At 39.7% G+C, this 22,928-nt stretch overlaps 1 protein-coding gene and 1 non-coding gene across 3 annotated transcripts in view; both read right to left on the bottom strand.

Moving 5' to 3' along the window:
- Positions 1 to 22,928, bottom strand: part of BTRC (beta-transducin repeat containing E3 ubiquitin protein ligase) — a 240,470-nt gene that overhangs the window by 29,314 nt on the left and 188,228 nt on the right. For both annotated transcript variants that reach the window (XM_049790860.1, XM_049790861.1), the window contains one exon: positions 236 to 467. In XM_049790860.1, coding sequence (XP_049646817.1) covers positions 236 to 467 — 232 coding nt within the window. The remainder of the gene's footprint in view (positions 1 to 235; positions 468 to 22,928) is intronic.
- Positions 10,819 to 10,982, bottom strand: LOC125995147 (U1 spliceosomal RNA). Its single transcript, XR_007490736.1, has one exon. It is a non-coding gene; the product is annotated as a U1 spliceosomal RNA (small nuclear RNA).

Genomic DNA, 22,928 nt, shown 5'->3' with positions numbered 1-22,928 from the left:
GATTCTGAATAGAAGGGCCCAAGATAGGGAAAAGATAAAATGAGGATTCTTTATATTCTGAGTTTCATTATTTTGTGTGTATATATATTCCAAGAAGTTATGATTAAAGGGCTCAATTTGTAAAGACCAAGCCAATCAAGACATTTAAAAAGAGAAAAAAGCATAGCTGAAGACCAGCAGAATTACCTTTGCAAATTATTTCCCAGGCAAATTAATGGCTTACCCCTGGACATACCTGGTAGAGCAGTTATGAAATCCCTCTGTAACATCGGTTTAAGATAGGAGTTGATGTGCCCATGTTGGTAATGACACATCTGGGATATAAGATGCTCCACAAATTCCACTTGATCAGACTCTGACCACTGTTCAAAGTATTTGACACACAGTTCCTTTTCCTTCTCATAACTTGCTGAGAGTTTCCGTTGCTTGGGCACAATCATACTGGAAGTGCCATTGGCAAGTTTTGTCTGTCAGGGTGAATTAAAAGAAATATATAACATTAAGTATTAAAATTTAGGGGAATATGTAATTTTCTATTTTGGTATGTCATGCTACATTGATATGATGGGCCTTACTGATATTTTATTAGTAATGGGTTATTTCTGAACAGCAATATCATTAAAAAATCGCAGAAGAACACAGTAAATTTTAAAATCAGTAATACTGTGAGGTGACTAAGCATACATTTTCAAAAGTTCATTAAGAGGGCATATTTGGAGACATATAGATGAAAACCAAATATCAAAGGATGTGATTACTATAAAGTAACAAAAGCAAATTTGCCTCTTTTTGTATTTACCAGTTTCTTAACAAGTACAAATTCATACCCTAAAGTAATTATGCCAAACACTGTTCTAGATGCTATGTGTTTAACCTGAACAAGAGTCTCTACCATCAGGTATTTAATCTTTTTTTCTTTTTTCTTTCTTTTTTCTTTTTTTTTTTTTTTTTTTTTGGTTTTTGGGCCACACCCGGCAGTGCTCAGGGGCTATTCCTGGCTCTACACTCAGAAATTGCCCCCAGCAGGCTTGGGGACCATATGGGATGCCGGAATTCGAACCACTTGTCCTTCTGCATGCAAGGCAAATGCCCTACCACTGTGCTATCTCTCCGGCCTAGGTGTTTAATCTTTTATTTTTCTATTGTGATACTTTAAGCAGAGGACCCTGCCACGTAGTGCCAGTCTTCTAACTTACAAAACTATAAGCTAATGATGAAATGCTATTCTGATTTGCTAAGTATGTAGTATGTTATTTTATAAAAATAGCACATTAACTTAAGTCTAAAGGGCCAGAGATAGTTTTCTTAAAGAAATAACATTTGAGGGCCTGGAGAGATAGCACAGCGGCATTTGCCTTGCGAGCAGCCGATCCAGGACCAAAGGTGGTTGGTTCGAATCCCAGTGTCCCATAAGGTCCCCCTGTGCCTGCCAGGAGCTATTTCTGAGCAGACAGCCAGGAGTAACCCCTGAGCACCACCAGGTGTGGCCCAAAAACCAAAAAAAAAAAAAAAAAAAAAAGACATCTGAGGGGCTGGAGTGACAGCACAGCAGTAGGGCAACCCAGGTTCAATTCCTGATATCCCATATGGTCCCCAGAGCCTGCCAGGAACAATTTCTGAGCCAGAGCCAGGAGTAACCTCTGAGTGCCACAGAGTGTGCCCCAAAACCCAACTCCCTCCCCCCAAAAAGAATAGAAATGACATTTGAATTGAGACTAAGGAAATGAGAGAATTAAATATCTTGTTACAGAATATGGATAAACAAAGACTCTGAAAACTCCAAGTCTAGGTGGTTTCTGCTTACTCCTTAGAGATTTAAGCCAACATGTAGTAAGATTCAGGCTAAAGTGCTGAAGTGGGGAAGGTATGGTGGGAGGGGAGTAAGTGACTATATGGAGAAGCATACAGAAGCATGAATCTGACATGATCTGAGCACTGCTAAATGTAAAAGACTGTACGAGATAAGAATGGAAAAAAGGAGATTAAAAATCAGTGGTCCTCAGTAGATCATAGAACAAACAATAACCTTTTAGATCAGAGTGGTGGCTATAAAAAAAGGTAGAAAAAAAGAATTTAATTAAAACTAGAATTTTAATGTGCTAAATTCTGAAAGCCTTCAACTAAGTTTGAAAAACTAGATAGGACCATATATTCAAGTTTCAAGCTGGGAAATACTAGAAGATTCAAAAACTAATGGAAACTTCCACTGTTCTAAATAAAGTTTCCTTTAAATTATAGTAACAAAGTGGTGCATCTGGGTACCATTCAAAGTCATGAGATGAATTTTTAGCATATTTGCCTAAAGAAATTTCAATTTGGCAGCAGACCCAAATTGCTCTAGAGTTCATACCTGCCTAGATGTATTAAGTATGCCACCAAACTCTCAAACTTCCTTGCCTTAATTTATAGCCATTAACTATATGCAAGTCATTTCACAAATGAGTCCTGCTACCCTGATGAAAGTATATTTTCATGAACATTATTTTATCTATACAGAAAGAGCATACATCTTTGTATATAACTAGACATAGTGTATAAAGTAGGATTTTTTCAAGCATAAATGCTATTTGATTCCTATGGAGGAGATTAAAAAATTATTAATTAGAACCTTTGATGGAAGGAAAAGATTTTGGGTAACTTTAGGGCTGCTTTTTTTGTGTATGTTGATTGTTTGCAATCTTAGAATAGAAAAACTTGGACTTGAGAGTTAGCATGGAGGTAGTGTGTTTGCCTTCCATGCAGAAGGTCGGTGGTTCAAATCCCGGCATCCCATATGGTCCTCTGAGCCTGCCAGGAGTGATTTGTGAGCGTAGAACCAGGAGTAACCCCGTGTGGAAATGGAAAGTGGAAAACTTGTGGAAAACGGAGCAGCTTTGTAGAGATAACAAGTTGTAAGTTTTACAACTTGACCAAAATGCCACTTATCCCAACTTTTTTTTTTTTTTTTTGGGTCACACCTGGCAATGCTCAGGGGTTACTCCTGGCTCTATACTTAGAAATCGCTCTTTGCGGGGCCGGGCAGTGGCGCTAGAAGTAAGGTGCCTGCCTTGCCTGCACTAGCCTAGGACGGACCGTGGTTCGATCCCCCGGCGTCCCATATGGTCCCCCAAGCCAGGAGCAACTTCTGAGCGCATAGCCAGGAGTAACCCCTGAGTGTCACCGGGTGTGGCCCAAAAACCAAAAAAAAAAAAAAAAAAAAAAAAAAAAAAAAAAAGAAATCGCTCTTTGCACTAGCCTAGGACGGACCGTGGTTCGATCCCCCGGCGTCCCATATGGTCCCCCAAGCCAGGAGCAACTTCTGAGCGCATAGCCAGGAGTAACCCCTGAGTGTCACCGGGTGTGGCCCAAAAACCAAAAAAAAAAAAAAAAAAAAAAAAAAAAGAAATCGCTCTTTGCAGGCTCAGGGGACCATATGGGATATCAGGATTTGAACCACTTGTCCTGCATGCAAGGCAAATGCCCCACCTCCGTGCTATCTCTCTGGCCCCCTTATCCCATCATTTTTAACCACTCATATTAATCTTTTATATTCTTGTCCTTTGTCTTTTAAGTGGGAAAACTGAGGAGCCAGAGATAGTATAGCAGACATAAACTCTGAGCAGAGAGCCAGGAGTAAGCCAGAAGTAAGATCTGAAACCATGGTGTTCAGAAACAATGGTGGCTCAAAAACAATGTCAATGTAATAAAAAATAAAACTTCCACCTACCAAGCTCCAAAAGAAAATAATGACTGCCAACTCTTCCCAACTCTAGTCTGGTCCAGGCTGAAACCTCTATGGCATTTTCAGAATGGTTGGGAACAGATACCCCTGTCTGCCTGAAGCCACAACAACCCACAACCACACTAGACCCCTCCAATAGAAACAGTCCAGCTCTACAAGTTAACTTTATCAAACTGTCAAGCCACCAATTTTGTTTCAAATCTACAGATCCTGGAACATGAGGTGTTTTGACATTTCAACATTTCAAGCATTGTCAGTTCAGTAGTATCACAAATCTGATGGAAAAATTACATAGTAATCCACCAAGCTCGGTGAACCTAAATAGTAACACAGAAGGCTCAACTAGCATCAACCACCACCCAACACAGTAAAAACCCTCACATACTGACTTTAGTAACAACATGGAGTGATATAATGATTATTAAAAACTGAACCTTAATGATCTAAGTTTTGATCATTCATAATTATTTTCATAATTCATAATTCATGTTTTTGTGTTGTAGTAACTATATAAAGCGTGCTTGCAAGAGGGCAGGATAGGGTAGTAGATGAAAGACTGGGGACACTGGCGAGGGAAGGTCACCAATAGTAGTGGCATTGGTGTTAAAACTTAAGTACCTAAAATGATTGTATGATGAACAACTTGGTAAATCAGTTATAATAAATTTTTTTTAAAATTTTCAAAAAATATCAGATGAAAAGACTAGAACTGGATATTATATAGAATATTGTTTCCTAGTAACATAAAATTAGTAATGCAATGAAATTACACTGTAAACAAATCAGATATTTCTATATTCATGGGAACCATACTTTTTTTTTTAATTAGTGCCTCATAGAATAAAAATGTCTAATGATTTTACAAGTTTGGCTGTCTTACCAAAAAAACTAAAGCTCAGTCAAAACTTTCTTATATTTCAAAGATCAAATCATACAATGGACATTAAACATTTGGTTATTAGAAATGGAGTAACAGCCAACCTTGGTAGCTGTCCACCTAGCACTTGCCCATGCCATTTTAGAGCCAGTCTGTATCTACTCGGCCCTCATTCAAACATCTGATGTAGGGCCAGGGAGATAACTTAGCAGTCAGTGGAGCACAGGGATCAAGTTTAAATACTAGCACCATCAAGAAAAAAATAAATGAATAAATAAAAAAAGTAAAAGAACATATATACTTGGCACTGTTAAGATGATCATTCCTAGGGGCCGGGCGGTGGCGCTAAAGGTAAGGTGCCTGCCTTGCCTGCGCTAGCCTTGGACGGACCGCGGTTCGATCCCCCGGTGTCCCATATGGTCCCCCGAGCCAGGAGCAACTTCTGAGCACATAGCCAGGAGTAACCCCTGAGCGTTACCGGGTGTGGCCCAAAAACCAAAAAAAAAAAAAAAAGATGATCATTCCTGAAGCTGGAGAGATAGCAATGGAAGTAAGGAGTTTGCCTTGCATGCAGAAGGACAGTGGTTTGAATCCTGGCATCCCATATGGTCTCCTGTGCCTGCCAGGAGCGATTTCTGAGTGTAGAGCCAGGAGTAACCCCTGAGTGCTGTTGGGTGTGATCCAAAAAAAAAAAAAATAAAAAAAACCAAAAACAAAAACAAAAAGATGATCATTCCTATCAATTAGTCTAAAGTCAATATAGTATAGGTCAAAATATTGGTAAACAATAGTGATTCTAAAACTTGCACAGAAAAACACTAAAATTTTGTTCTTGGCAGAGTTCAATGGCAAACCTGCCTTACAAGCCTGAGTTTTGTGAGACTGTGAGTTAAATCCCTAGGCCCACCAACATGCTGAGTGAAATTAAAGCAGCTTTGCTAGCTAGGATCCCAGGCACCATACAAAGTGTGTGATCTCAGATATACCATAACCAACTGTGTGCACAAGAACTGCAACTAAAGTGTGTAATGCAACCAAGTTTGTAAATCTTGTAAAAATTTTGGGGGTTGGAGAGATAGTATAGAGGTTACAGTGCTTGTTTGCCTGCAATGCAGCTGATTCGGTTTAATCTCCAGCACTACATATGGTTCCCGACCACATGTAAGGCATAGGACCAGAAATAGCCCTCTTGAGCATTGCAAGGTGTGGTTTAAAACATATCCCTCCAAAAAATTTTGCTAGAATAATTTTGAAAAATAAAAATGGAAGACTCACATGACCAAATTCCAAGACTTGCATTAAGTAATCAAAATAGCGTGGCTTTACAGAGACTGGCACACATCACAAACAACAAGAACAATCAGTGCTGGCGGGAATATGGGAGAAAGGAACTCTCAGTCACTGCTGGTAGAAATGCCATCTAGTCCAGCCTTTATGGAAAACAATATGGAGATTCCTCAAAAGACTGTAAATTGAGCTCCCATATGATCCAGTTATACCACTCCTAGGGATATACCCTAGGAATACAAAAACACAATACAAAAATGCCTTCCTCACATCTATATTCATTGCAGCACTATTTACTATTGTAAATAGCCAGAATCTAGAAACAACCAAGATATCCTTCAACAGTTGAATGGCTAAAGAAACTGTAGTACATATATACAATGGAATATTATGCAGCTATCATGGGACATGGACATTTTCCAATACGTGGATGGACATGGAAACTATTATGCTGAATGAAATAAGTCAGAGGAAGAGAGACAGACACAGAATAGTCTGACTCATCTATGGGTTTTAAGAAAAATAAAAGACATTTTTATAATAATGCCCAGAGACAATAGAGATGAGGGCCAAAAGGACCAGCTCACGATATGAAGCTCACCATAAAGAGTGGTGAGTGCAGTTAAGAGAAATAACTACTCTAACAACTATCATAACAATGTTAATGAGTGACAGAAGTAGAATGCCTGTCTTGAATATAGGCAGGGGATGGGGGAAGAAGGAGGTGGGGGTATTGGTGGTGGGAATGTTGCACTGGTGAAGGGGGAGTGTTCTTTTTACGACTGAAACCAACTACAATCATGTTTGTAATCATGGTGCTCATGGTGCTTAAATAAAGATATTGTTAAAAACAACAACAAAATAGTGTGGCTTTGGGTCAGAAGATTGTTAAAATAGCTGGAGTATGTTCCTTGTATAATGAGCACTTGATTTATGATACCGGATGATCCCCCAAATACAGCTGAGTATTGCCTGGTGGCTCCTGAACATCTCAAGGTATGGCTCCAATTTCCCTCAGGACTGCTGGGTCTCAGCAGCATTGCATCACTGGGCACTGAACAGTCAGGCCTGCAGAGCTGACTTAAATAAGACTAGGAGTGACCCCTCAAGGCCCAATACTAGTTGGGAGACAGGAAAAGATGGTGTGGTTTTCAAAGGACAAATAGAGATAAATGGAACAAAACAGGGAGTTCACAAATAAGACTCATATGACAACTGACCTTTTTTAGGGGTTGGGGATGAGGTCTGGGCCACACCCAGCAGTGCTCAGGGCTTACACCTGGGTCTGTACTCAGAGGATCAGATATGGTAACATGAATTGGCTGTGTTCAAGGCAAACACCCTTCCCACTATACTATTCCTCCAGCCCCTAAAGATTAATGCTTTAAAAGATAATGTTGAGGGGTCAGAGGAAGAGTACAGTGGGTAAGGTGCTTGCCTTGCACATGCTGACCTGGGTTTGATCCCCAAAACTCCATATGGTTCCTGAGTCCTGGCAGGAGTATTCTCTGAGTAAAGAGTAAGAAACAAAACAAACCAAACAATGATGTTAAGACTGGAAAGGAAAAAAAATCATTGTTTTCTTAGATCACATACAAAATTAACAGAATTTTTTTTTTAACAGATTCTCAATTTATATGTAAGAGCAAAAATAGAAACTCCTAGAAGGGATTTATAGCCAGGAGTATGCCTGAAAACAGGCATGGACCAAAATCCAAAGCAAAATTAAACATTTCAAGGGGGTAGGGAAAAAAATTTCAAACCACAAATTAAAAATTAAAATGTAGTTGACAAATGACTTATATCTAGAATATATAAAGAACTTCTGGATTCAATAAAAAAGAAATCACCTGGGCCTGGAGAGATAGCACAGTGGCGTTTGCCTTGCAAGCAGCCAATCCAGGACCAAAGGTGGTTGGTTCGAATCCCGGTGTCCCATATGGTCCCCCATGTAGTGTTAAATAATTAAGGATGGAGCTGGATGGCGATGGATGGAGGTGTATTTCTCTGTCTGCCATCCCAGGCCACGTGGCTCAGCAACCCCCATGCAGCCAGCGGGTTCCAGGCCCAGGTAATCGGCGTAATCAAGACTCACTCACAGGCAGGCTTCAGGAAGAATCATCTTTATTTAGGCCCTAGCCACCACGTGTGTGTGGCCTATCTCATAACCTTTTAAGCATTTAGCCATTCTAGGCTTGCCCTGCATCTTATCCTCTTTCAGCCATCTCCCTCCAAAAGCCCAGCAGGGCCAAAAGGCAAAAGCCCTTAATCCCCTGGCTTCCGGGTTTATCTATCTATTCCAAGACCCCTCCCAGGAATGGGCCGGGTCTTGCAATTAAGGTCACACCTATTATCCGGTTCCAAGACCCCTCCCAGAAATGGGTGGGTCTCAGATAAGTACCCTACACCCCATGCCTGCCAGGAGCTATTTCTGAGCAGACAGCCAGGAGTAATCCCTGAGCACTGCTGGGTGTGACCCCCCCAAAAAAAAATCACCTGCTTTTTTAAAAAAAAATGTGGGCAAAAGATTTGAACAAACAACACAGACAACCAAAACACCCATTAATGGCCAGTAAGCATATAAAAAGATGTTTAACATCATTAGCCACTTGGGAAGTACAAACTGAAATCACAGTGAGACATGCTTACTAAAATGGCTAAAATAAAATATAGTCTGTATTGGGGTTGGAATGGTGGCACAGTGGTAAGGCATTTGCCTTACATGCGGCTGACCTAGGACAGACTGTAGTTCAATCCCCCAGTGTCCCATATGGTCCCCCAAGCTAGGAGTGATTTCTGAGCACACAGCCAGGAGTAACCCCTGTGCATCACTGGGTGTGGCCCCAAAAACCAAAAAAAGAAAAAAAAAGTCTGTACTATACTTTATACAACAAGAATAAGGCACAGTTGAACCTATGATACATCATGTTAATATGTAAATTATTTTATTATTTTTTTGTTTTTTTAAATTTTTTTAAATATGTAAATTCTTAATCACTTTAGAAAACAGGGTTGTCTGGGTTCAACTGCTGACACCTCAGGGTCACTTGGCACCCTTACACCTGTAGAAATGAACCTTAAGCACCAGCAAGTATTGCCCAATTCTTCCCTGCCAAAACAAACAAGGTTGACAATTTTTATGAAGTATTAATCATAAGATCCAAAAATTTCATTCCTAGATATTTACCTCCCATAAAACAAAAAAAATTGTATTTCTACACAAAGACTCATATCTAAACATTCACAGTTATTTACTCATTTTAGTACTCATTTTAGGTACAAATCCTAGTAGCCATCAAATCTGCACTGAGGGCCAGGGAATCTGGCTCAGGTAGAGGATGCCTGCCTTGTAGTTGTGAGGCTGCAAGCCTGACCTCTAGCAATGCTCCATGCTACTAAATATAATCATCAAACCACAACAACTGTGCAGCTTCCAGTTCACTGTGTGCATTCCAGGTGAACACTGCAACAAAATGCGCATGAGTGTGTCTAAAGAGCATGCCCATAAGCAAGAACTGCAGTCAAGTGTATATATATCTACAGACATTGCAACCAGAAAGGGAAAGGATGGAAAAACAACTGTACCATAAATTGTGATATAGTCATTCAATGAAATACTACTCAGCAATGAAAGAATGAAGCACATACAGTTTTCATCCATTATCTCAAAGTAGAATGGAAGCCATCAATTTATATGGAAAAAAGTTTGGCTGTTCCCAAACCCCAAAATAACCTACCAAGTCAAACTAAATGTTGCACTGGTGTAGGGGGGGGTATTCTGTTTATGACTGAAAAAAATAAAAATTAGCTCATGAATATCTTTATAATCACAATGTTTAAATTAAAAATAATTAAAAAAAGAAGTGGCTGACTTTTGGATAGCACAAAATGACAAAGATAAAACTTGAAACATCTTGAATTAAAGAAACTTAGCACAAAGAGTATGCAGTTTATGATTATAGTTATATAAAACTTTAAGAATGATAAATCTAGTTATGGAGATGAAGATAGTTCAGTGGTTACCTGGAGTTAAATGTGGGTGTAGGGTTGACTAAGTAAGGACACAAGGATAGTTTCTGGGGACAATGATATTTTTATAGCTTGAATGTTAACACAGGTGTTAAAAACTAAAAATCTGGATTAGAAAGAACATTTATTTCACTATAGTGATTTAACTCTTTAGAAGGGTTAATCATTCACATAGTTAATCTGGTTTATTAACTTGGTTTATTAAAACATACTACATGTGGCATATGTCAAATTTCACTTAACTATATAATTCAAAGGTATTTTAGTATGTAAATACTGCTTTAATAAATTGATTATTAATAACTCCTAAGGATAGAGCATTTCAAATTCACTGTAAAATTAAAAATTTTTGGTACCTAAGAAACTGCCTTTATAAGAACGTAAGAGCTAACTGACCTGTATCCTCCCACACAAATTTTTCTTCTAGTGTAGGCCAAGGAGGGCTTTGATTCTTGGCCCATTATGGTCTACCTGGTACTGCATTGTTTTTTGAGTACTACCAGAGGTGACCCTTGAGCACAAAACTAGGAGTAGCCTCCAAACAACAACAAAGAAAATGCGGCAACATCTGATGGGGGTGGCATTCAGTTGTAGAGTATACGTCTTACACAAGTGTTAGGCCGCCAGAATCCCCCAGAGCTGCAGTAGAATGTATTATCTCTTGTATGATCTCTGGTGCACCACAATCCTGTGTGCCTCTAGACATCCCAACAGCAACATTAACAACTAAAAGAAAGGGAGGAAAACAAAACACCATACTGGGGGTTATAAGGTAGTAAAGACAGAGCCAAATTATAATGCTGATACTGAAACCTTGCTATAAGCCACTGTTACTTCAGTTTAAAAAGAAAAAAAGGAAAACCCACATGGGTACAGTGAAAAAGTTCAATTATTATTTTTTTTTCAGGGGAGAGCGTGCATGGAGTCCCCCACTACCATAAATTACGAAGTCGAGTTTCCCACATTTGGGGAAATCGCAGGAGTCAGCACGCCCAGAGTGCAATGGGCGAGCCTCACCCTGGGGAAACCAACTTTGTGATCATGGAATCGGCCCTGCCAGGTAAGTATAAAAAAAAGTTCAATTATTAAAAAACCAAAGGTTGTAGAGAAGAGTATATGAAAGAAGAGGGTCATGGTTACTGGTGGCAGTAGAATTGATTTGGCTTTCCAACAAAAGCCTGATGACTCAACCACTACTGTTCAAATAGCTAAGAAAGCTGACAAACAATTTCAGTTTAATGGGAACACTAACTTTCCACTGCCCCTGCACATTTCTTTGGCCTTTCTGTTTACAATGAACAGTGAAGCTAGCTCTAAAAGAAACTGTCAGGTGACTAGTGGGTAAACACTTGTAACACTGTCCTCAAAGGCTAATGTTTGTCCCCTGAAATATTACATGTGGCATTTCAAAATTAACACTAATTACTTTGAAGCTGCCACTGGGCCGGACAAGAAAAACTAGATACTTGTGGACACCAAATGGCACCCCTCTCCCCATCGCAGCAATATTTAGTGTGCTGATGTGGCACTCTATTCTGCATATTGGTTATAACTTGCAGCAGGAACTGACTACTGAATGAAGTGACAGGGGCTGTTAGTCTACCTGTAAACCCTGCCTTAACTACAAGGAAGGATGCAGTAAGTCAAGAAAGGAAAGTGTCCCTATGTGGAATATTATTTGGTAATGGGTACAAGTACTAGATAAAGCAAGTGCTATGATTCTGCCTGGCCGTAAGGAGAACTTTGTGGAAAGATTCTGACTTTAGAAGATGACATAGTAGATGGAATGAAATAATGACTATAATATCAATTTAATGTAAGAATAAAATGAAAAAGGACTGTGCTAAGAATATGGCTGTAGGGGCCAGAGAGATAGCATGGAGGTAAGGCGTTTGCCTTTCATGCAGAAGGTCATCGGTTTGAATGCCGGGGTGCATGCCAGGAGCAATTTCTGAGCGTGGAGCCAGGAGTAACCCCTGAGCACTGCCGGGTGTGACCCAAAAACCACACACACACACACACACAAAAAGAATATGGCTGTAGGGGCCGGAGAGATAGCATGGAGGTAAAGCGCTTGCTTTGCATGTAGAAGATCAGTGGTTCAAATGCTGGCATCCCATATGGTCCCCTGAGCCTGCCACGAGCGATTTCTTTTTTTTTTTTTTTTTTTTTTTTTTTTGGTTTTTGGGTCACACCCGGCAGTGCTCAGGGGTTATTCCTGGCTCCAGGCTCAGAAATTGCTCCTGGCAGGCACGGGGGACCATATGGGACGCCGGGATTCGAACCGATGACCTCCTGCATGAAAGGCAAACGCCTTACCTCCATGCTATCTCTCCGGCCCAACGAGCGATTTCTGAGCAGAGAGCCAGGAGTAACTCCTGAGTGCCACTGGGTGTGGCCCCAAAACAAACTAACAAACAAACAAAACTGGTCATGGCTAAAATTAAAAGTAGCAGATTAGAGGAGGGTGAAGCGATAGTATAGTGGATAGGTGCTTGCCTTGAATGCAGTTGACCTAGGTTTGATCTTCAGCATCCAGAGCACTGGCAGGAATAATTCCTATGGGCAAAGCCAAGAGTAACGCCTGAGTATATCTCTGGGCATGGCTCTTTAAACAGAGCAAAGCAAAAGTAGAAGATTATAAAGACAAAGCAGGTAGGCCTACTGGGTTTGTTCCCCAGTATAGTTTATCTCTCCCACCAGGAGTAATTCCTAAATGCATGGCTAGGAGTAACACCTAAACATTGGGTGTAGACCCCAAACAAAATAAAACAAAAAAGTAACAAATTAGGAAGTACTCAGAATTTACCCTCACAAAGAAGATGCCCGCCTGCCAGTGGAGAACTGAAATCTGGATTAGAAAGAACAATTATTTCACTATAGTGATTTAACTCTTCAGAAGGATTAATCCTTCAAGTATTTAATCTGGTTTATTAACCTGCAAGAGGCCAAAATCAAGGCTTTTATTCCTGTGGCCAACAACAGTTACACAGGGCCAGTGAGTCCAACAAGCTAGATGGAGGCTTTGTATGCAGTAGACTCTGAGCATGCTTGAGATCAACATAAGGGGACAAAGCAGGGAACAGTAGCTCTTGAGGAACATAGGTCATACAGCACAAAACAAAAAAAATGAACACAAATAAGAAACAGATTATTTGACTCCACAGTCCATCCTTTGAAAAGTAGGGGAAAAAAAAGAAAAATAGAAACATACCAAAACAGTCAAGAACTTATGAAACAAAAGTATACTAATTGCACATTAATAAACATATAGTATAGTATATCGTAAACATATATATAAAAGTATATTAATAAACAAAAATATTCTAATTGCTCGACTGTCTTGTCAGTTCTTAAATAAGAATCTAAAAACATTTAAATTTTAAAGAATTAAATTAGTTTTCTTTGGGAGGCCTGGGGAGATAATACAGCAAGTAAGGCACCTGCCTTGCATGTGGATGAAGGGTTTGATTCCCCAGTAGCCTATATGGTCCCCCAACTCCAAGAAGAATTACTAAGTTCTGAGCATAGAAGCAGGAGTATGTCCTGAGCAATGATGGCTCCCTAAAAATCCCCCCCTTTTTCTTTGTAAATATTTTTAAAAAGCAGCACTGCAAATTAGTGTTAGTGTAAATTAAAGTAAAATTTTATTTATTTTTTTTGTTTGGGGGCTACAACAGCGATTAGGTAGTACTAGGGATTAGTCCCGGCTTAGCACTAAGGAATTTCTCCTAGAGAGCTTGAGGTATGGACAGGATGCTCAGGATCAAACCCAGATTGGCCTCCTAAGAGTCCTTTTTTTTTTTTTTCTGTGGGGGTCCAACCCGGCAGTGCTCAGGGTTTACTCCTGGCTCTACACTCCAAAATCGCTCCTGGCAGGCTCGGGGGACCATATGGGATGCTGGGATTTGAACCAATGTCCTTCTGCATGCAAGGCAAATGCCTTACCTCCATGCTATCTCTCTGACCCCAAGAGTACTTTTTCTGAACTCACTCCTCTGGTTCCAATTTTTAAATCTTTTTTTTTTGGGGGGGGAAGGGGCACACCTGGTGAGGCTCAGGGTTACTCCTGGCTCTGCACTCAGGAAGTACTTGTGGCTGTGCTCAGGAGACCATATGGGATGCCAGGGATCCAACCCAGGTGAGCTGCATGCAAGGTAAGCAATCTGGGGACAAGAACAATAGTACTTGCTGTAGTGGTTTTAGTACTATCACTCTGGCCCCCAGGTCTCAATTTTTAAGTCAACATTGTTCTGGTTTAATTAAGAAGAAATGGTGAGAGAGAGTTACTGAAACAAGACAATGGGATAGAGTACAAGGTTATGCATACAGAAGATCTTAGGCTCTTCTGCACTGTATCCTCAGGAGTTAACCTCCCCCCCCAAGTTAAGATTTGGGAGTAGCTCCTAAGCACTAGATGTGACCCTTACCCACCCCTAAACCAGGTTAATGGTATCATATCATTCTCATTTCATTATGCCTGAAAGATACATGGGCACTCATAGGAATAAAAATGGTCTATCAGGAAGATCCTGAACAACTCTAGAACTCCAAAAGCATCTGCATAGAAAAGAAAAAAAGAAGGGATAAAGTCCATTAGCACGTGGACATTTCCAGAGAAACATAATTAAACAATTAAATATGTAGAGAAACCATAATGAATACTCCAAAGAGAGATTATAATTTTTCACATTTCAGTTCTTTAAAATAAATTCTGTGGAGCCAAAGAGATAGTATAGTAGGTTACCTTGCATGATGCTGACCTAAATTCAATCCCCTGGCATCCTATATGACTTCTTGGTTCTTTGAGTCAGGTGTGATCCCTTTGAACCTATGAGTGTGCAAAAGTTGGAGCATTTGCCTTGTTTTTAAAAGTCCCTAATGCACACTGCACATAGGCCCTCGTGCTGAGGTGGCTGTGGTGGTCCTAGCACCAGTGGGCCCAAGCAGCACTCTCGTACTGGCTCAGCACCAAAACATCTTAGGCCTATGCACCAAGCAGTATAGCCAGGGGTTATCCCTAGCTTCCTAAGCATGGGGAGCCCTCAACCCCCCTCAAAACATGAAAGTTCCAGAGATCAAAGAAGTAATCTGTTATTTTGGGGGGGAAGGAGAAGATGAGAGGGCAAATGAAAAGAAATTAGTGGTTTACATACAGAATGGGGCATACGTTTCAACAGAAGTAAACATCACATTTCTCTGTGGGATTATTGCATTAATATTTTAACAGCTTCTACTAAATATGATTACATATTAGGTGAACTCATAAATATGTCAAATCTGATTAGTGAATGTGGAAGACAGGAAGGTACAGATTTGTCAGCAGAAGGAAAGTTCATATTATAAGTCTGATTTCTAATAACCAACAAGAAAAAGCTTGCAATCAATTCTTTTAAATAAAATAAAACTTACTAGAAAACAAGCTCACAAATGTCCCAGTATATATGACTATTTAAAGATAACCTTGTTTTCTACTTATTAATTCTAGGAAAAAAGATCATAAAAATTTACCAAAATCAAAACAAAGCTGTTTTGGCTATTTTCAGATTTTGGGGAGGGAGGGGCGCTAGTTAAGGAATGACAATTACGTAACATTTTTATGTTTCAAAACTGAGGTCCATTCTGTATGGCTTTTTGTTTGGAATCCTTCATTCAACTTTAAAGCTTCTAGGGTGATAGGTTCTTTTGTTCTAAACCAAGAAACTCACAGCAGTTTAATTTACTGCTGCATTATTATAGTTACTAACTACACACACCTCCAAGGCTGGTAAACCCACTGATGTAGACAGTGCCACCTTAAAAGGATTTTTGGATGGGTCTTAGTGATGGAGAAAAAAAAAAGGACATAATGTTTAATTATAAGAAATGATTGAAATAGGCACAGACATACCCCGGGTGCCTCTGCACTGCAGCAAGCTCTAAACTTGTTATCGTTAATGGTTTAAATTTCACTGTGCTAATCATTTCAGGACACAAGCCTTTCTTGATAATCTAATGAATTATTCCAACATCCTTCAGCAAAAAAAAAAAAAAAATCCTCCATGACAGCACTAATTACAAGACGTTTTCCCAGTGCTTATGTAAAATATGACAGAGCAGCAGCTTAGGGAATTGCAGAAAACTGCTTCTAATTTCCACTGAGAAACTGACAAACACCTCTCTTTCATCTCTCCCAGCTCTCAAGTAAGATTTAACTTTCTCATTTAGTTAATTACCGAGTGAGGATCATCATTTCCCCGGATCGGAGTGGCACAGAGCCTTTATCGTGTTAACTTGTGAACTTGATCGATGGCTGCTGCTAAAACTTAATAACTTCACCCCCTGGCAAATTGTAAGATAAATATAATAGGAGAAACTCTGACAGTAAAAACCTGCCAGAAATGAGCGCTGTGTTTATGTTTCTTTGCAGGCAGCAAAAAAACAACCGACAGCTTATTACTGGTTGCGTGTTACTTATATTTAAAAGACTCCAGGCAGTTAACTTTCCATGTACTGTTAAAACTTTGCTCACAAGACGGGGCAAAAATGGAAAAAAGTAACAGTGATATAGACTTGATGAAGTGAGGGGAGAGGAAAAAAAAAAAAAAAAGATCTGGGGGAAGGGCAAAGCAAGGAAACAAATACAAAATCAAATCTCAAGATTATCTTCTTATTGAACATACACATGTCAAACAGGATAAATAGGAATAAAATTAACTTTAAAGAACTCTGTGGGATAGACAGTGCAGCAGGTAAGGTGTCGGTAAGGTGTTTGCTTTGCACAAAACTGACCCAGCTCCGATATGCGGCATGGTACCTCGAGCACCAGAAGTAATTCCTGAGTGCAGACCTAGAGATAACCCTGGAGTATCTCTGGATATGGCCCAATCTTCCCCTCACCAAAAAAAAAAAATCTTGTTTTCTCATATACTATAATCTATATCTTGGAGCAAAGTAGAATTTACTCAGTCAAAATTTTTCAGTGGCCATAATAAGCCCATGCCTAAAGAATTCAATTAACTGCAGGATTCCTAGATCTCTCTTCAGAATCCCCTGCAGCAAGAAAACTATTCATCAGATACACCATTTAACCCTTTCTGAAACAAGTACACTATACTAGGAAATAAATGCATAGCTTTTGTCTACAATACCTCATCTAGTGTTATATTCACTTCCATACCTAAGTTAATCAACTTCGGAAGAACTAGCCTGAATAAGAATAGTCTTCTTTTGATCAAATGAATCTGACCTGGGAATTTCTTGTGGCCAAGAACAATGAATTTTATATGTTTAACAGCCAAAGTGGAAAGAACAATAAACCAAGTTTAACAATGAGGTAGGTATACAACATATCCTTCAAGCCTAATAACAGACTGAAAGCAAATGAGTATGGAATTTCCAAGTTCATCACAACCACCATCCTCACAGTATACAATTACAAAAAATTAAATATGCACTAAATTTCGAGAGGGCACAGAAAAGAAATGATCGTCTAAAATTTAGAGTCTACTTCTAACTTGTGAACCGAATCAAACATCTATTCTGCTATTATAGCTCACCAGCCAAAAGGCCAAGGAATAACCATCTTGAAAATAGAACATCAAAAGAACAAATCAGGGGCCGGAGTGGTGGCGCAGTGGTAGGGCATTTGCCTTGCATATGGCTGACCTAGGACAGACCGCGGTTTGATCCCTCGGCATCCCATATGGTCCCCCAAGCCAGGAGTGACTTCTTAGTGCATAGCCAGGAGTAACCCCTGAGCATCACAGGGTGTGGCCCAACCCCCCCCCAAAAGAAGAGAACAAATTCATATTTACTAGACTAGAGCATCAAATGTGGTTTGTCACTTTACTTTGTTTTTACTTTTGTTAGATAAGAATCTATTGGGATGAACTAAAGAATTATTAATGATTTTTCTAAAAACGACATTTACAATTTACAGAAATGTAAATAGAGCTTTGTGTGAGTGAAATCAGAGGAAGAGGAATAAATACATTATAATCTCTCTCATAAGTAGAATATAAAAATAATACAGTAAGGAACTATAATTGACAGTGATAACATACCCTGAGAGTCAGTCTACAAAAATGGGGCCAAGGGGTGAGGTTGGTGGGAGGGGACCATAAAACACTAATAGAAAGAAAAGGCCTTGGTGGTGTGGTGTTTGACACTCTGCTTATTTGAAGCCATCACAAATAGCACTGTAAATCATAATGCCTAAATAAAAATGAGGGGGAAATTTAAGAAATAACAATATTCATAATGGACACATTAAAAATAGAGAAAAACAAAGAACTTAAAAATTATCCATCATAGGTTGGAGCAATAGTACAGTAAGGTGCTTAACTTACACACAGTTGAACCTGTATTTGATTATCCAGCACCACAAATGGTCCCCTGAGTCCTGCTAGAAGTGATTCTTGAGTATAGTACCAGTTGAGTACAGTTGGGAAAGTCCCTAAAAAACAATTACCCATAAGACAAAACAAAACAAAGCAAAACAAAACGTTTAAATTTTGGTGGGTATACCTTTCTGGCCTTTAAAAAATCATTGTTAGTAAAAATATATGATGTATGATGTCTCTTTTATTTATTTATTTTTGTCTTTGAGCCATACCCTACGAAGCTGGAGGGTTAGTTACTCTTGGTTCTATACTCAGCAATCACTCCTCAGCTGGAGCTATACTGCAGAGGCTATAGCATTTGCCTTGTACATAATTCCTGAGTGCAAAGCCAAGAGTAACTCTTGAGCACCACAAGATATGGCCCCAAAAACAAAAACAAAAAAAGGAATCATTCCTTAAGATGCTTGGGGGGCCATTATGGGATGCTGTAGTAGACGGAACCTGGGTCATCCACATACAAGGCACGTGGAATACTACTGCACCAGCCCAGAAGTCGAGTTTCTATGTCATCTAGAGGATTGTCTATACCATCAAATTAATGTTTGAGAGCAAGCTGAAATTGGTATTACTTGTTGATATCATTTGACTTAGGAAAAATCTAATTCTGGAAGATTTAGAACTTCAGGTAATCGTGACTGTGGAATGGAGGGGAGAGACGCATAGTGCAGAAGAATGGGAAAGGGGAAAAAAGGAAAGGGGACCTGGGTTGGGTGAATAGGAGGAGTCTTTAGGACAAGGGGGTACTTTGGTGGTGGGTGTGGTGTTGGAACAATGAATACATGAAACTAACATTAACAGTATTATGATTCAGGGTACTTCAATAAAAATGAAAGGAGGGAGGGAGGGAGAGAAGGAAGGAAGGAAGGAAGGAAGGAAGGAAGGAAGGAAGGAAGGAAGGAAGGAAGGAAGGAAGGAAGGAAGGAAGGAAGGAAGGAAGGAAGGAAGGAAGGAAGGAAGGAAGGAAGGAAGGAGAGAGGAGTGATTCGGGTGATTAGGGCTAAAAGAAAGATGAGAAAGGCTTGGCACATGGATAAAAATAGGTAAAAGATTGAAAAGAATTGGGCCCGGAGAGATAGCACAGCGGCGTTTGCCTTGCAAGCAGCCAATCCAGGACCAAAGGTGGTTGGTTCGAATCCCGGTGTCCCATATGGTCCCCCGTGCCTGCCAGGAGCTATTTCTGAGCAGACAGCCAGGAGTAACCCTTGAGCAACACTGGGTGTGGCCCCAAAACCAAAAAAATAAAAGATCGAAAAGAATTGGCAATAATAAGAAAGTGTAGAGCTGAAAAAGGAGAGAGAAAAGGGGTTATGGGAGAGATGGAGGAGATATGGTAGTGGAAGAACTGGGGACAAGTTGGAGAATATAAATATAACCACATGTAAAGGACCTAAGGACCTAGGAAGTTCATTTGCTCCAAGAAAAGCAAATGCTTGTTGTGCAAACAGATCCTCTCCCACACAATAAAAAATAAACATCAAGAGGAAGAGGAGATGAAAAACTATTTTGTAAACCACTACTTAATGTTTCAGGCGGATAACTAATAAAGTTTAATTGTCTGGAATCTAGTTGCTCTTTTTTGGTATAAATTCCTCAGAGGTTGCTCATCTGGATGTTAAATAATGTTAATATTACCCAAATAAAATTCCTGGGATGGATAAAATTGAAGCTAAGAATCTTTTTCCTGACTTCCCCCACTCATATCCTCCCTTTATTTCAGCAGCAAAAAGTTGTACCATAAATAACAGGAAATGATGGAGACAATAGCTACCAGAGGCAGGCACAGAGACATACTTAAAACCAGGACACACATGTAAAAATATGGTCAATTTTAAATAATGAAGAGGAAAAAAAAATTACCTCTACCTCTTAAGAAAGCCAGTGAAAGCTTTATCTAAACCTGGATTAGAAAAACACAGAGCCTGTTTTTTCTTTCCTTTTTTTTTTTTACTTTTTGGGGAATAGAATCTCAAGAAGCCAACTCAGCTTTCTAGAAGAAATTCAACTCTTTCCAAATGCTTGTTAATGCATGTTAAATGCAGCAAGAAATAATCCTATGAGGCATCAGCACAGGCCTCTCTTAGCTGCAGTGAATGAAGTAAATGACTTGTAACTTCTGGAAGTCTTGGTTATCTGCAGGTAAAACTTTAATAACCCTTGGTGCATCAAGGGACTAAAGGCATTTCTCTCTGGAATACTTGGGTAATTGTTTTCTTAATTTATCCAGGAGATGCTTAGTTTGGATGCAGCATCTGTTTTTTTAGCAGAGGTGACCAAAATAACTTGCCCAGATTCACATAAGTTGGTGACTTCAGACTACATTTCAAAATGTAGTTGTTATATAAAGTATATATAGTTTCCAGAAAATGAAATTCTAGTTCTTTGTCTTACTTTTAATGACAAAGGACTATCCAAGTCAATGACTAAAACTAAGCACAGAACATATTTCCTTTTCTGCTCTCCTTTTTTTGTTTTTGGTGTTTGTGCCAGACCCAGCAGTGCTCAGTGCTCACTCATTGCTGTGTTCAGAGATCACTACTGGTGGTGATGGGGAACCATGTGTGTTGCTGGGGACAGAACCAGGTAGATTTAGGCTGACGGCAAGCAAGGTATATATTCTACATGCTTCACTATTTCTGCAGCCCCAAAAGACATTCTGTATAGCAAAAGAAAAAAAGAAGGGAGAAAAAAATGAGTTTGCATAAGCACCAAGACCATAAGTGTCCTATAGAAGCCTGTCCAGATGTTGTTCTAAAGAAGTTTATGTAACATAATATAAGGGGCGGTGGGGGGGGGGGATAACATGATTTGGTCCTTACTCTGTTCTAGTACTACCATTAACTTGATGTGTGATCATGAATAAGTCACTCATTTCACTCTTTGTGACTCAATTTTCTAATCTGTAAATTAATGATTCTTTTTTTTTTTTAGGGGGGGCCTACCCTTGGAAGCACTCAGTGGTTATTATTCCTGGCTCTGTGCTCAGAAATTACTCTATGCAGGCTCAGGGAACTGTATGGGATACTAGGGATTGAATTTAAGTCAGCTGTGTACAAGGCAAAAGCCCTATCCACTGTACTACTTTGGCCTCCTAAAATAATGATTCTTATAGTAGTGACCTAGAATGGTTACTGCTAGAATAAAAATAATACATATGACTGGAGATATAGCTCAATGAGATGAAGCACAAGCCTTGCAATAAAAACTCATCAATGAGCTAGAGAGTAAGCAGGAGGTTCTGGGTTCAATCTCAAATTCAATCTCTGAGCAGTGCCAGAAAGACCCCCCAAGCACAGATCCTGAAGTAGCCCCCAAACACTTCTATGTGTGGCACAAAAACCAGAATATTTTTCTTTTTCACTTGAGTTATATAGTTTTCTAATATATTTTGTGTATTTGTAAGAAATCTGAATGATAAATCTCTTCTTAAATTTATTCACTCAGGGGGCCGGAGCGGTAGCACAGTGGGAAGGTGTTTACCTTGCACACTGCTAACACAGGACAGTCCATGGTTCAAATCCCAGCATCCCATATGGTCCCCTGAGCCTGCCAGGAGCAACTTCTGAGTGCAGAGCCAGGAGTAAGCCTTGAGCACTTCTGGGTGTGACCCAAAAAAACAAACAAAAAATTATTCACTCAGTTCTATTTAATTCTTATATCAAGACTCACAATAAGAGCCACAGGGCCTCAGATTATCTCATATTACTAAAACAAATTTCTCACTTATTTTTATTTGGGGAGCTTCCCGAACAATGCTCAGGAGGCCTTGAGCTGCTCCATGCAGATTCGTGGCCAACCAATTTGATGAGTCACCACTGCCAGAAATGTACCCTGCAGTGTATTATGCAGTGGGAGGCTGATTGGGGTGGGGGGATGAACCAGGTGGTATTAGGGCTCATACAGGGTCCGCTTGCCTAATAGAAAGGAGCTTTAATCCCCATACTGTCTCTAGACCCTAACTATTAATTTTAAAGGTAAGATCTCATGGCAGCAGAGGATTATTCAAGATCACATAGCTAATTAATAGTGATGTGAATGGGTCCTCAAGCTACTTCAGTTTGGCTGTGGTGCTATTTATAAGCAAATCAAGCTAAGCCACTGAAACTCATAGCTCAGCTCTACTGATCATGGAGTTCCTGGGAGTGTGAAGCGTGTAGCTGTGGGACACCTCCAACTTCCTCAATATTGACAGCTCAGTAGGAACACACCAAATGAGATGGGGAAAGTAGCATAGAGCCAACTAAGCTCAATAAACAAAAACAATAACATAGAAGGCGCAACTGCAACAAATAGCTTAGTAAATCCTCAAAGACTTTTATGAAATCTCTCAATAAATTGTGAGATAACAATTTTCAATTTTTTTCTTTTGCTAAAGTATTTTTCAATAATTCCATTAGCCATTTTTTATAAAAAGCAATATAAAATAAATTATTTTGTGCCTGCTAAGGTAGCGTACTTGCAGGGTAGGTGGGAAATTGGGAGGAAAGTCACACTGATGGTGGGATTAATACTGAAACATAGGGGCCGGGCGGTGGCGCTGGAGGTAAGGTGCCTGCCTTGCCTGCGCTAGCCTAGGACGGACCTCGGTTCGATCCCCCGGCGTCCCATATGGTCCCCTAAGAAGCCAGGAGCA

The sequence above is a fragment of the Suncus etruscus genome, chromosome 17 (assembly GCF_024139225.1).
Source record: "Suncus etruscus isolate mSunEtr1 chromosome 17, mSunEtr1.pri.cur, whole genome shotgun sequence".
Lineage (NCBI taxonomy): Eukaryota > Metazoa > Chordata > Mammalia > Eulipotyphla > Soricidae > Suncus > Suncus etruscus.
This window is presented reverse-complemented; position numbering and strand designations above follow the sequence as displayed.